The sequence below is a fragment of the Chironomus tepperi genome, unplaced genomic scaffold (assembly GCF_022539635.2).
Source record: "Chironomus tepperi strain 1889 unplaced genomic scaffold, CSIRO-AGI_Ctep_v1 contig_261, whole genome shotgun sequence".
Taxonomy (NCBI): domain Eukaryota; kingdom Metazoa; phylum Arthropoda; class Insecta; order Diptera; family Chironomidae; genus Chironomus; species Chironomus tepperi.
In genome coordinates, this window is record NW_027226383.1 from 972,506 (window position 1) to 986,937 (window position 14,432).

Here is a 14,432-nt window from a genome sequence, read left to right on the forward strand (position 1 = left end):
ACTTTCCAACTTACTTTATTTCCTATTTTTTTCTTCGTTCAGTTTTGTTCAAGATAATACATTTTTAATATGATTATGTAAATACATTTAACATAATCTTAAATTTAATATCTTTCTCGTCGTCGTTCTTTAAGGGAGTCTCCATCCCTATAAACATTCAGCACAGCATTTTGTGTTGATTTTTTGTTGTTGCTTCTGCTCTTATTTATATTGAAAAATCACAATAAAGTTTAAAATTGCCATTAGATTACATTATTGTCGCTGTTGTAGATTAAAAATTACAAGAGAGATGAAAATTTATTTAAATAATTCGCATGCATAGCTTCCTACTTGAGGCATACGATGATTTCGATTTTTTGAATGTAATTTCACGTCATTATATGTTTTTTTATATTGATATAAGAAGAAATTCAAACAATTTAAGGCAGGAAAAATTAAGGAAACGCGCACAAATAAAATTACAATTTTTCGATATATTTACCTTAAAGGTAGTCAAAGTTTTTCTTGCTGAAGAGCTCTTCAATTCTCATAAGTATCACGGTACCATTAGGATCCATTCTTACAAGAAGCATTAGTTTCAAGTAGCAGCATTTTTATCCATAAATAGCCCATTAATTATAATTAGAGGATGACAGAAAAATATAATTAGTGGCATAATGGAATTGTTATGAAAAGTTGAATGAGTGCTCTTAAGGAAAAATCCTTGTTAAATATTATTAGAGTAGGATAAGAGAAGGAAATGATTTCAAGATGTATGCTGTTAAGATATCTGTAATGGAATTGTTAGAAGAAATGCAAAGTAAAATGTGATAATTTAATAAAATTGATGTTGTGTACAGATAGAGCTCTTGATGGGAATTTTGGGTATCGTGCATTAATATACAGAAGAAGCAATATCAACCTTTAAACCTCCACAACTACCCACCAATCCCTTGCACATCCCACTTATCCACCAGCATAAAATTACAAATTATTATTATTATCACTCTTGTCGCCTGGATATCCTCAATAAAATTCCATTTCTTTATTACAATGTAGCGAGAAAAATTCCATTCCATTTAAGAAAAACTCACGACCCATAATGCCCGAACACTGGCGCCAAAGAAGAAATTTTTCTTCATTTTCATATTCACAAGTGGGTGACAAAAATGAGACAAGACAAAAAAAAAAGAGAGCAAAGGAAGTAAAAAAGAATGTTGAATTCACGCCAGCATTATTACCATCATCAACGCCATCAATTTATTGAAATTGAAAAAAATTCCTTCTTTTTTTTTCATTCCTGCCGCTAGGCATAATGTCACATAAACTGTATGAAAATTCCACTGTATCTCCCTATGTATTATACATACCTGCAGGATGAAATAATGATGAAACAATTTGTTGTGCTGAAAAAAATTTCATTATCAGCATAAATGATGTGATATTGAATTGTAAAAGTGAAAATACTGGTATGAATGATGTGACAGAATGAGCGGCATATAAGAAAAAAAATCTTATTAACTAAATTTTGCCATTTTTCTTGAGAAAGAAAAGAATTTTTTTACGATAAGAATTTTTCCATCATAATTCTCATCGCCCTCATATCATCAGCATGAAAACTTTCCTTATTTTTGATAACAAAAAGAGAAATCTGAAAGAAAAATTTTCTACTAAATCAGCACAAAAAAAAGTTGCCACATAATACATGAATTACACTTACAAGCATACGTAGTGAATATATAAATACATATATATCCTTGACTAGGGTGATTTTTGCGGACGTAAGAATGACTTTGGCTTTTGTTATTGTACGAAATGGAATTTTATGTTAGTGAATATTGATGACTTGTAAGCAGATTTTTGAACAGCTTTAATAAGAAAGATTTTTGCTTCAATCTGACCTTCTCCTGCTCGATTCTAATCCTCTCATTAAATCTTCTATCCATTAGAAATGGAAAATTTTGAAAATGTAAAATAATTCTCAATTGTTTCCTTTTTTTACGCAACGTAAATTTTTATCCATAAAATGCCAATTTTCCATCCTCAATAGATTTTTATATGAATGAATATGATTATCCTTGACTTCTTCTTGCCGTCTTTCTAATGGAAATAAAATTTCACAATTTGCCTTTTTTACTAAGTATGGATGTCAAAGGTAAATGAGAAAAATCAATGAGAAATGTATTATAAAATTAAATTACGCAAGCAATAAGAGATGAATGAATGAAAAAAGTCCACAATCATTGGATTATTATGATATGAAATGTCTTATGGTAATAAAATATGTATTTTAGTCACATGAAAGTACATTGTAAATTGAAGATAATGCAGAGTAGGATTTCAAAGTTGGGGTTTTATTGAGGTATTATTTGATGGAATTTGTGGTTGGGATTGTGTTTGCGTTTGACAAAAATTGAATCGTTTTCAGTATGTTTTCTCGAAATCCCGGTTCTGGAAGGTTTTCGGTACTTCGGACGAGACCGGAATAAGACTATTCCGGGATGTCCCGGTCAAAATATCAAGAAATCAAACTTTGCAGTTGTGGCATGACATGACTTGATTCATATTCTCTATTAAACTTCCAAATTGCCGGCCAGATTATCAGCCTTCACGAACCAAAGTCCCACATGTAGCACAGATCAGTCCACAGACATTCATCCTCTTTAATATCCTAACAGAACAATTCCAAGAACTTTCCGGTATTAAATTATTAAAGAGCGGCATTTCGAATTGGGGAAGTAAAATCCATCCAATTTAATAAAGACTACTGCTACACAAAAACAGGATGAAAAAAAATATATATCCGTAGAAATCTATAAAAAGAATGAATTTAACTTCCATATCTTCGTGTATATATTTATTTGGATAAGAAGAAAGAAGTTAAAGAAATAAAAAGCTTTTTATTTTTTATTGCCGGATTTTTATGCTTCAAATGGATATTTCCTCCTTTTTCTTTTCTACCATCCTCACACTTTTTTTTTTTGTTTCATCTTCCCTCAACAAAAAATTTTTTTTTTGTTCACCCCAGCCTTTATGTTGGATAGAACAGCCATAAGAGATTACACATAATATATGTTCGCTTAAGTAGATTGTCTAAATGTGGTGGTGATGAAGGTAATAATAAAGTAAAACTGTAAAATAAATATTAACCCTCTAATGGTTTTACTTGTAACTGCTGTTGCTGCTTTCCCTGATGATAGTATTTTTAATGGTTACTTTTTGTTCCATCTCGACTACTTTTTTTAACAATAATATTGTTAAATTGTTTGATATATTTAATGGATGGTCAAGAAAATTGCACAGCAACAAAAACAAACAGAGCAAAATGAATGAAAAAAGGATTTTTCATTGTTTTGATCGTTTCAAGGTGGAAGTCATGAAATACCAAGAAGAAAATGAAATCGTAAAGAAAAAAAGTTTTAAGAATAGTTTAATGGATTATAAAAATGATTTTGTGGATTTTAGGTATTAAAGCTTTTTTTATGGTTGCTACTAAATTATGAGGGTGTCGTTTAATGGAATTTTTGGGGGTTTCAATAAATAGATTTAGTAATTTATTATCGAATTTATGCTTTCCAGGTGGATTGTTGGGGATGGGAAAAATGAACAGCAATTTTGTTGCTTTTGAGCATTTTCACTTCAAGTCAAAATCCGCCACTTTAAAGAAAATTTCATAAACATTCAATTTAATATGCATGCAGCACATCAAACAACATAAAGATCACAAAAATAAAGTGGAAAAAAAGCTTCAAATGTTCTCATGTCTCGAACTCATTTTTTTCTCTATCAAGAAAAACTTCTTTGACTCCTTTTACACATCCTCACATCCAATCTCAACTGCTGTAAATTTCACATCCTTATATTTTTTTTGTGTATATGAAATACATGAGAATATTAGAAATAAAAAGAGATTGTGAAGACGATGTGTAATGAAATATGAAATGTATGCTATGGAGTTTGCTTTATAAAAAATTTACTTTACTCTTTTTTCCTTCCCTGTATTCTATTACATGTCAAAGTCATACATGGAAATAAAATGAAGACAAAAATTTACTTCCCGTGCAGTCTGCAAATTTTTTTTTTTCATCTTCTTTAACTCTCTCATTTTTTTTTCGTGAGCTTCTCCTGGTGAGCTGAAGATTATATTTCATACTAAAGCAATATGACTTGCTTGTAATATATGAGATATTTTACCTATAAAGAATGTGATAGCATTAAAAAGTCACTGTAGCTTACATGAAAAGGAACAGGAAATGACAAAACAGAAGTCAACATTAAAATGAAAAGTAAATTAAGAAAATGTCAATTTTGGAAAATTTCCTTGGGAGATGATTTTTTGGTGAAAGAGAAAATTTGTGGATTTTGATGGAAAAAAAAAATTATTGATTGAGGTACAGAAATAAATTATTTTTTTGCATGAATGAATTTTTATTGAGTCTGTTGGGATTTTTTGGGTGGATTTTTATGACAAAATCTGTGAATTTGTCAACAGTTACTTAATTTTTTGTGATTTTTTTGGGGGAAATTCTTCGAGTTTTTTGGTGGGTTTAACTAAAATTTGTCACAATTTCCTCAATTCAGACATCACTTAAAGCTGGTTCTGTCACCGTCGACGACATCCCATTTTCCAATGCTAAACAGCCTCCGTCTATAAGTTCTCTGGTCTCAATGTCCTACATTTCCTAAGAAAATCAATAGCAACTCTCATGTTGAAGTGTTCTTAGACAAGATAATATCCTTAAAAGAGGCGAAAAGTGTCATCAACTGGCACACATGAAATTATTTATGTGAATAACATGTCATCCACGTGAGTTTAGATTCACTTCATTTGAGAAAGGAAATACGAAATGATAAAAATTTCTCGAGGGACTTCAATCTTACTTTATTTCCGCTTTTTTGTGATACTTATGGCCTAAGTCTCTTGAGGATGTTAGCAAAAAAATTATTTAAGAGGATATTCTTAATCTTACATGAACAGAAATATATAATAATAACATATTTTCTGTCCTTACATTTCCGCTGCTATTTAAGCATAGAAATATTTTACACTATAAAAAAAATATCAAGAGAGAAAAAAAAAATTCCATCTTGATGTTGAATGATGTATTTTAATCTGTATGCTCTGTGCGTTTTCCATCCCCAAAGAGTAAATTAGATTACTTTTTTTTTCTTGCCTTCCTTTTCTTCTTCCATCCATTGAGACTTACTTGCCTTTTCCTTTTCAATCAAATCTCCACTCAATGATATAGACGCATATCTGGATGTGAGCCTCTCATTCATTTGACACTTTTGTTAAAAAGGAAGTTTTTTTTTTATTTTTTCTGTTGTGAGATTTGAGGATGGAAAGAGATACTTTTGTGTTTAGATTTGGTTGTGTTTGGGGACCTCTTTTTGAGGATGATTTTATTGATTTTCTTGGTAGGAAGGTTGGAGATTCTAGGAAGTTCATTTGATACCTTCTTAGAATTAAAGTCAGAATTCCTAGTCAAAGTGCTTGAAAAATTCCTCGAAGTCTGACAATATTTTAGACTAAAATTGAAATATCTAATTTACAATTAATTTGTAGACAGAATATTGTGTATGTTAACCAGATAAAGCCCTCATGAATTGAGAAATATTTCATATAAAATGTTTATCTAGTGAATTCTAAACAACAATCGATGTGGGTCTATATTTATAGCATTTCATACAGCTGTTCCCTAACGGGAAAAGAGCATGTTCCTGAGAGCTTGCTGACCCTAATTATACTAGATGAGCATGCTCGTGTGCTTTACACTCAGCTAAATCTCGAAGTCGACTCGACTCCATTTTAAATTGTAATCGATTTCGAGTTCCGTTCCCAGCTTACTCAGCTCTTTAGATCACGCTCATTGCCTTTTAGGGCATTGTATTCAATACTCTTAAAACCCATAACTCCCAACATATGAACAGACTTTAAAGTTTTTTGTTCCACTCATTCATCAAAACTTTTTTTTCCAACAAATAATCTTCTTATTGCTTCATGAAAAAATAAGCACCATTCATCGACATTAAAGACAGTAAAACGTCAAAGTTTTTCATAAATTTTTAATTTTATAAAATATGTAATTTTTTTCCATCCCCCTCACCTCGTCGGAACAGAACTTGCAAGAAATTCTATCGATCCATTTTTTTGATTGACGTTTTTCTACTACTTCTCATAAAATATTAAGTCTCGTCCTATTTTTGCTTCTCTATCTCGATTCTTTCTATTCTTTTCATGATTATTTTTATACTTTTTTACGTTCCCTACTGCCTTCTTTATTCTATTCCGTCACATCGATATTATCACGCAGTCCGTAGTACGAAACATACGCAGACACACACTTACAACCTGAATTATTATCAGTAGATAAAGTGAAAAGATAACGAAAAAAATGGAATTACGACAGGGAAGGCAAAAAAAAAATTGTGTATATAAAAATGAGTAAAGTTAGTAAAAAGAATATTTTATTTTAATACCTTGATAATAATTTGAACTTGTCAAACTTTACCGTTCTGTACATTATTATTATTTTTATAACTACATGACTGTTATTGTTGGTGCTGTTGTTGTTTATATGATGTAAAAATACTAAAATAAGAAGGAATTGTTGTAAGGTAGAAAAAGAATATTTTGTTTTACTAAAATGTAGAGGATTTTGGGGGGATAAGGGTAGGGAATTAAGATTTATGGGTTATAGGACATGATGTTCGATTTGATGCTTAAGAATCCACATTTCTAAGTCGACTCGACCCCATAGAACTCTATACCAAAATAATAAACTAAATCTAGGTCAATAATCCCATATCCATTTCAATATTCCTCCTACTAAAGGTGCAAGAACCCCCAAAAAACATTTTCTACAAAATATTCTCACCCCTTGTCAGCACCACACAACCAAAAAACTGAAGAAAAGAAACTTTTCGATCTCATTTTTGTCAGAGAAAAAGGCAAAAGTTTTTGCTTCTCATTTTCTTCGCCATCCCTTCATCATTCATTTTCATTTTCATCATGAATATTATAAAAAAAAGAAGGAGAAAGATGGAGATAAACTTTCTGATAATAGTATTGCCAACTTATAATAAAAAATATATATATATATATATATCTATAGAAATTTCTCATCTCCCATGACACTTGTCCATGACATGATACTGAAAATACTGATGATAGTCATGCACATTTTGATGAAAGAAAGATGAAGAACAAGTAACCTAAAACTCATCAGTTCTGTGGCTTTATAAAAATAGAAAATTTCAAAAAATCTGACGTGAGCAGCAACACAATTGATTATGATGATGATATCCATACAAAACAGCATCACCACACATAAGACATGAGGAGGAAATTATGAAAATTTTAACAAAAAGTCTAAAAATCATGCATGTGTGTGGGAATGAGATGATAAATCACAGTGAAAAATTTTTGACACATGAAAATATATTTTTACATAAATGAAAGGATGAGAAGATTTCCCTTTTAAATCAAGTGCCTCAATTATTCGAGAGTGTGTTAGTAGAATCTAAAATTTCTTCATCTTAACATCATCCTATTTACATATTCATTTTTTTGATTCTTGATGAAAATATATCTGTGTAATCAGCATGTGTATAGAGGGAAAAATATGATATAAAATATAAAATTTTATATAATTCCGTTTTAAAATCCTTAAAATCTAAAGAGTAGATAGAGAATGAAATCTAAATAAAGTGAATGAATGAATGAATGAATGAGGCACACAAGATGTGTGTAATATTATTATTTAACATGCTAGAAAAGTACCTTTTTCCTCCCTTCATCAGCAATAATGTACCATATACCATACGTACGAGATGAGAGAAAGATATCATCAGCATTATAATTTTGTAGGGTAGATTTAAATTTATATTTATGCCACTCAACATCCATGCTACATACAAATAACACAGTCTCCATATCTCATCGACTTGACTTTACTTCTTGTGCTTATATGTGTATATAAAATAATCTACAAATATGTAATTCAAGTAATATAATTCTTTAAATAGCTGTTTTTTGGATGATGGTAAAATGAGAATTTGTGGGTTATTAAGATATGAAGCTTGAGGGCTTTTAACGTCCGATTTATTAACTTTTTTGAATAAAATCAAATTTTTCGAAAGTTTTCAAATTTTATTTTAGAGTGAGGATCCAAAAATACGTCAATTTGAGTCAACTTCAAGTTCTGACTTTTCAAATCTCTTATTCATTCCTTACCGGGTCCCACACTAGCATGTATACATAATGTCATCCATAGAATGTATTTTCTCATATTATTATTATTATATGAACGTATGAAGTGGAAATATGAATGTGTACAAAACAGATAAAGCTACAAACAATATTTCATATTTTCTAATAAACCATCAAAAAGTATATGTAAAACATAAGACGTAAAAGAAGAAGGATAGAGCAGTAACAGACGTTGTAAGAGAAGAAAATGATTATTTTTTGATAATAATGACGATGATGGCTGTTGTTATTGTTGTGATTATGGCAATATTGTTGAGACAAGAACATGAATACGAAGGCATAATATTGTATTACATTTTACAAAAATTTATAATAATCTACATCTCAACTTGCCTATTTATTTACTTTTTTTCGTGGAAAAAAGTCTTCTTACACAACATAACAATAAAAGTTTTTCCCTGTCGACAGCAACGCTCCTCACTCCATTGAGTGTACTTTTTTATATCATTTTTCCTTTTATGTCAGATTAGGTGGAAGAATTATTTCTCCACTTAACTTTATAAACTTTAAAGTTTTCTTCATCATCCTCAGATGCTTCTGCCTTATAATATGTGAAATAAATTTATTATCTTATGGAAATTAGAAAATTTCCATTATAAGACTTCATATATATTTTGCTCGATCTAATAGGCAAAATTAATTTATATTATATGTCGTTCATTAGCACTTGTATGTCTTCATCCGTTGGGTGGAATTTAAGTTGAATTTATATAAAGAGGGTTGAAAATTTGTTAGGGGGTTTTTGAGACTTTTTGAAGTTTTTAGAGCGTAAAAGATGCTCTATTTAAAGTAGAGTTTGGGTAAGAACAGCAGAGCTGCATTTTTTTGGATTAGGATGCGTAGGCATGCAGTTTTTGGCTTATAGTTCGTTTAAGGCTGCAGACCTGCCTTTTTTGTTTGCAATTTTGAAAAAAACTCTACTTTAAAGTTGCAAAATTCAATTTAAAGGTTATCCTCAATCCACACCCACATGCATTAACTCCAAATAAATTTATATGATCAATAAAATTTTCAAAAAGACATTTTATTCGTCTATTGATCTCCTTTTTGTCGTATCTATAAAATAATTTTTATTGTATCTGTAAAGTTCTCTTTTTAACTTTCATGTATATACGAAGTATAAAATGATGTAAAAGACATTTTCCTTTGTAAAAATGGAAATAAAATCTGTAATAAAGAAACAACAGTAACAGAAGAACACAAAAAAATGTGATTTCAAATTTAAATTGAATGGAAATTGCTTTTGACGGGTTTCTGACGTTTTTCTCTGGAAATGAAGTTAAAATGGGGAAAAATAGGGAGGAGAGATGAAAACAGAAAATTGGGATGATGATGATGATGAGGGTAGAAAAAATTGGATTTTTTGAGCGACAATGTGTTGAATTAAACTATTTTAATTGAAAAGTTTTCTTCTTCTTGATTTTGTTGATATTTCAACTCATTCAGATTTTTCTCAAATTTTTCGTAATTAAATTTACTACTTAAATGAAATGTGGATTTACAAAATTTGCGAAGCTATGAAAAATTTATTTTGTGTAAATTAAAAATTTATAAAGGGTTGAAAACTTCAAAAAAAAAGTAATTTAAATATTTAGTTTGTTTTCTGCTTCATTTGATGTTTAGATAGTTAATGAATTAGCTAATTGAATTATGGATGTTGGATGTAAAAGTTGTATCTTTGTCATTAGGAATTGGACAGCATCGGCTTGAAAATTCATGAAATTAGAACAAGTCATGGAAATATTTGAAACATTGTAAAACTTTTAAAAAAACTCAAAAATTTCATCAAAAACTCTGCAGACTTTTCAATTTTAAGAAACTCTAGAAAAACAGCTCAAATTCAACAACTTGCTTCCCTTCCCACACATTTTCATCAACAAAAGAAATGAAATAAAATCTCAAAAGCATGAAAAGCAATAAATTCAAATAATAAAAATTGAAAAGTAAAAATTCTTCATTCGGTAATGGAAAGAAATAATTTACTTTTCGGTTTGTTGTTTTGGCAGAGAGTTTTGTCGCTTCTTAAAAGTGCTTTGTGTGCACAGTGGAAAAGAACTTTATTTTTTTCATTTTCATACAATTTATTTATTTCTTACCGAATGCGAAGAAAACAATATAAACAAAAAAAAAATTGCAGAAGCAAAAAAAAATTTCTGCTTTCTGCTCACATTGCAAACATATCAGAAAGTTATAAATAATGAAAAATTACTGACAAAAATCTTGTGCAAGTGAAATTTTTCCTTCTTATTTTCTTCTGTCATGATATTTGTCTCTCCGATTTAAGCTGATTTTCTCTGTATTTTCTTTCTCCTTTCAATGAACAAGAAGGAAAAATAATGAAATAAAATCACATATTTAAGTAAGAAGAATCATAAAAGTCAAATCAAGAAGGAAAAAAAAGTCTGTCGTGACATTATTATGTTCATAATAACATTATTTTTTTGTCTTTCTCTGGATTTTTCTTTTGAGAAATTTTTGTGTGTTTTCTTCTACTTTAATTTACATTGTTTTCATCTGTGGAAGGGTAGATGGGATTCCTCAAAAGTAAATGTTATTAAGTAAATGGAAATTATCATGGGGGGATGAGTTTTCTTTAACTTTTCAATATTTTAAGAATTTTCCAGAATTTCTGATCAATTGTAGAATTTTGAGGTTTTGTGGGACTTCGAGATTCCAGAGAGATCAATTGTGATCGATGGCCTCTCGTAGCAAGCGCCTAAAGCTAGCTCCATTGCTGGCTAATGCTTGCCAATTCCCGATTCTGAGTTTAATGCTGTCTCTCTCGACAAAGACTATACAATTCAGTGATATTCAAGACTCCTTCACCAAACCTTTAGATTAAATCAGTTACCGAGTGAACAAAACTAGATTATAACAAGCTGATGGCAACTCAATGTCCAGCAACGCATTTTTATCCATTATAACTAGATTCCTTCATTAATTCTCTTCTATTTCAATCAATTTATCAAAAAATCATTATTGCATAATTTATAAACATAAATCAACTATTCAATTTCTGTTTCACCTAAAAAACTATTCGTTTGATTCAATTTCCATTCACAATTACATGATCATTAAAATTTAAACATCACAAATTAGTCTCTTGACACAATAAGCATTACATTGTAATTAATTTCTAGTTCTTCTTTGATTAAACGTTTTTTTCTTGAAAACCCACACAAGTTACGGAGAAGTATTTAGCATTTGACATTTTATGAATCCTAATGAACGTTGTTAATGTAATGATTTATACTTAGTTCTGACGTATGGGTGCTGTAAATTATTATACTTAACGTGAAAGCTTTTCGGAATCAGGTTCTTTTGTAAAAATCACATGCATGTCTTTAAACTTATTTTCTGATTCAAAAAATACTTCATAAAATTTGCTGAATGAACAAAAATACAAATCAGCAAATCCTCAATATTGCAACTAAATTCCATTTCCATTTTCACAACAAAATAAAAATAATTTTTTTTTGATTTTGACATAAAAATGATGAAAAAATAATGCGAAGAAGTATTCATGACAAGGACATAAGCCTATGAATTTTGTCATTTCATTTATTTGAGTATTGTTGACAAATGATAAGAATAAAGAAAATGAAAAGTGACATAAGAACATTGAATGGAAGGATATTTGTGTGCAATGAAGCTTATAAGTCTTGAATTTTTCATGTGTCTCTGCGGGAAATGTTTTCACTGCATTAGACGCTGATATGGAAGTGGTTATTGAGTGAACCATCATTGAGTGTAATGCAGAAGCTTTTCATGGAAATTAAAGCTGTTTGTGCTTTAAATTTCAGTATTTTGAGTAATATTAATGAATTCAAGAATTCAGAAATTCATAATTTTACCACAAAATGTCCATGCCACTACCTAAAATCCTTCAGAATAACCAATTAAAAGAAAATCCAATCAAAGATTACAGCTGTAATCCCAAATGACTTTCGATGTCCTTTTGCATGAAATGAATAAAGTGATTTAGAACAGCTTAATGATATGACTTTTAGCATTGACTTTTTGTAGACAAAGAACTTATTCTGAAAACCAAGAATTAGCATTAGTTTTTCTATACAATTTTTTTATTCTTTTTCCTTTGGACTTGCATGCTTATTTACTTTTCTTTTTTGTGACTTATATTTCTATACGTTCTATTGAGTTCGTCGTAAATCTAAGGTAAGAATAATATTTTCATTCATAAGAAATCTGAAAATAGAAGTGAATACCATGAAGAAAACAAAAAGTTGATAAACAAAAATCTTCTTAGGAAGAATAAAAGAAGAAAACAACATAAGTATTAAGTAAGGAGCTGAAAGCATAAAAAATGTCAATGCTTTATTTTTTTATTTTCCCCAAGGGATAAGGAAGTTCAAAGAAGGCAACAGCAGAAAATGTTAAAAAATTATCGTGGTGAAAGCATAAATCCAGAATTTATGCTCGACACTCCAATGTGTCTGCTTATTTCCTCTCTCTTGACTCGAATATTGAAGTGAAAATTATTTTTATTTTTCTGCTCCTTTCAACACGCCCGCACATGCAAAAAAACACAAAAAATGAATTTTCAACTTCCCCATAAAGCTCTTACTTACTCCTCCTCTCTCTCTCTCTCACACACAACAACTCCGATAAAATGTTCTGCCTTTTATTTTATATTTTTTTGAAATATCATGCAGAACAGCACACACAAAAAACGATGAGATATTTTCCATTTATTTAAGCAACTAGTGTTGAAAATTATACTAAAATGTTTTCAGCTTGCTTTTAAGGGGGTTGGCTTGTTGTATGGAGTTTGAAAAGTTTGAGCTTGAGGATGGAGTTTAATGTTTCAATTATGTCAATTAGTTGATTAAGTTCCTTAAATTCTCAAAGCGTCATTATCGCTAATGAACATACAAGCCCTTTTAGAGGTGTCTTAGTCATAGTAGCTGTCTTATCAGGTACATCTTTGCCATAGTAGAGACAATGGATAGGATATACCTGGAAGAATGGTCTATAACTTCGAAAGGACCTCAAAATTGCAATGACACCAACTAAATCCCTTCAAACCCCAATAATTAATCAATTTTAATTCCTTTTCATCCAAGCACACATCCCCCTAGCTTGCTCTTTACTCATTTCATATTGTTGCTTCCATTCATGAACGATTGTTGTTGGGCAATTTTATTTCCTTAAAAAAATATATACACTTCTTTATTTTCACTACTTCTGCTTCTTCTTCCGTCTTCCTACTTATTCACTTCGCAAGCAAATGCCAGAAAGCACTTTATAGCAATGAGAAAAAAAAGGCACTGTTGCACAAAGCTATAGAGAGTCGAAAAGAGAAAAGGAAAATAGCAAAAAAAAAAAGCTACTTGTTGATAACCATTTTGAGGAAGGAGGAAAAAAATTTTCTATTGAGGAAATTGTTTTATGTATGTAGACATTATATGTATGGATGACGACGATGATGATGATGATGATGATGTTCATTTTGAGGGGTTGAATAAATCCTCAATTTTTTAAATATTTCACAAAATGAATTTTTACTTATTTCATAAATGAATAAATAAACATGGATTTAATATCGAACACGCTTTTAATGTGTGTGCATGATATATTATGAATTATTAAGTGGATATATTTTTTATATACCCGTAATTGAATTTTAATAATTTTATTTTTCTCTCCTTTGATGTATTTACAGGTTGTGCATTTGTGAAATTTAGCTCACACCCAGAAGCTCAAGCAGCTATTACAAGTTTACACGGTAGTCAAACTATGCCGGTGAGTACAAAATTTTTGTCATGTAACTTAATTACATTATGATTCAATGAGGTTTAATGTGATTTTAAGTGGTTGTGGCTTTATTTATGAAGGGAACAAGCAAAACATTTAAAAATCATTTTTTAAAACAATTTTATTGAAATTTAAATCGAAAACTTTTCCAATTTGACATTCGACCCCAGAAAAACTTAAAGGTAAAATTTTAATAGACTCTACCCAAACATCATCAATATTTATTTAGTGAAAATCCTTTTGCTAATTTTACCTATCGACAAAATTCTTCGTCAATGAATCTTAAAGACCTTTCCTTTTTTTTGTTCCAAAAAGCAATTTTAAGTTCACATAAATCTCATTGAATCATCTAACTTTTCACATCAGATGCTACAAATTTCTTCATTTTGTATTCCTTTCATTAACT

General features: G+C 29.8%; 1 protein-coding gene across 18 annotated transcripts in view; it reads left to right on the forward strand.

The window, feature by feature from the left end:
- The window catches only part of bru3 (bruno 3), a 286,566-nt gene that overhangs the window by 237,943 nt on the left and 34,191 nt on the right, over positions 1-14,432 (forward strand). For all 18 annotated transcript variants that reach the window (XM_070641954.1, XM_070641960.1, XM_070641959.1 and 15 more), the window contains one exon: positions 13,935-14,014. In XM_070641954.1, the coding sequence (XP_070498055.1) occupies positions 13,935-14,014 (80 nt within the window). The remainder of the gene's footprint in view (positions 1-13,934; positions 14,015-14,432) is intronic.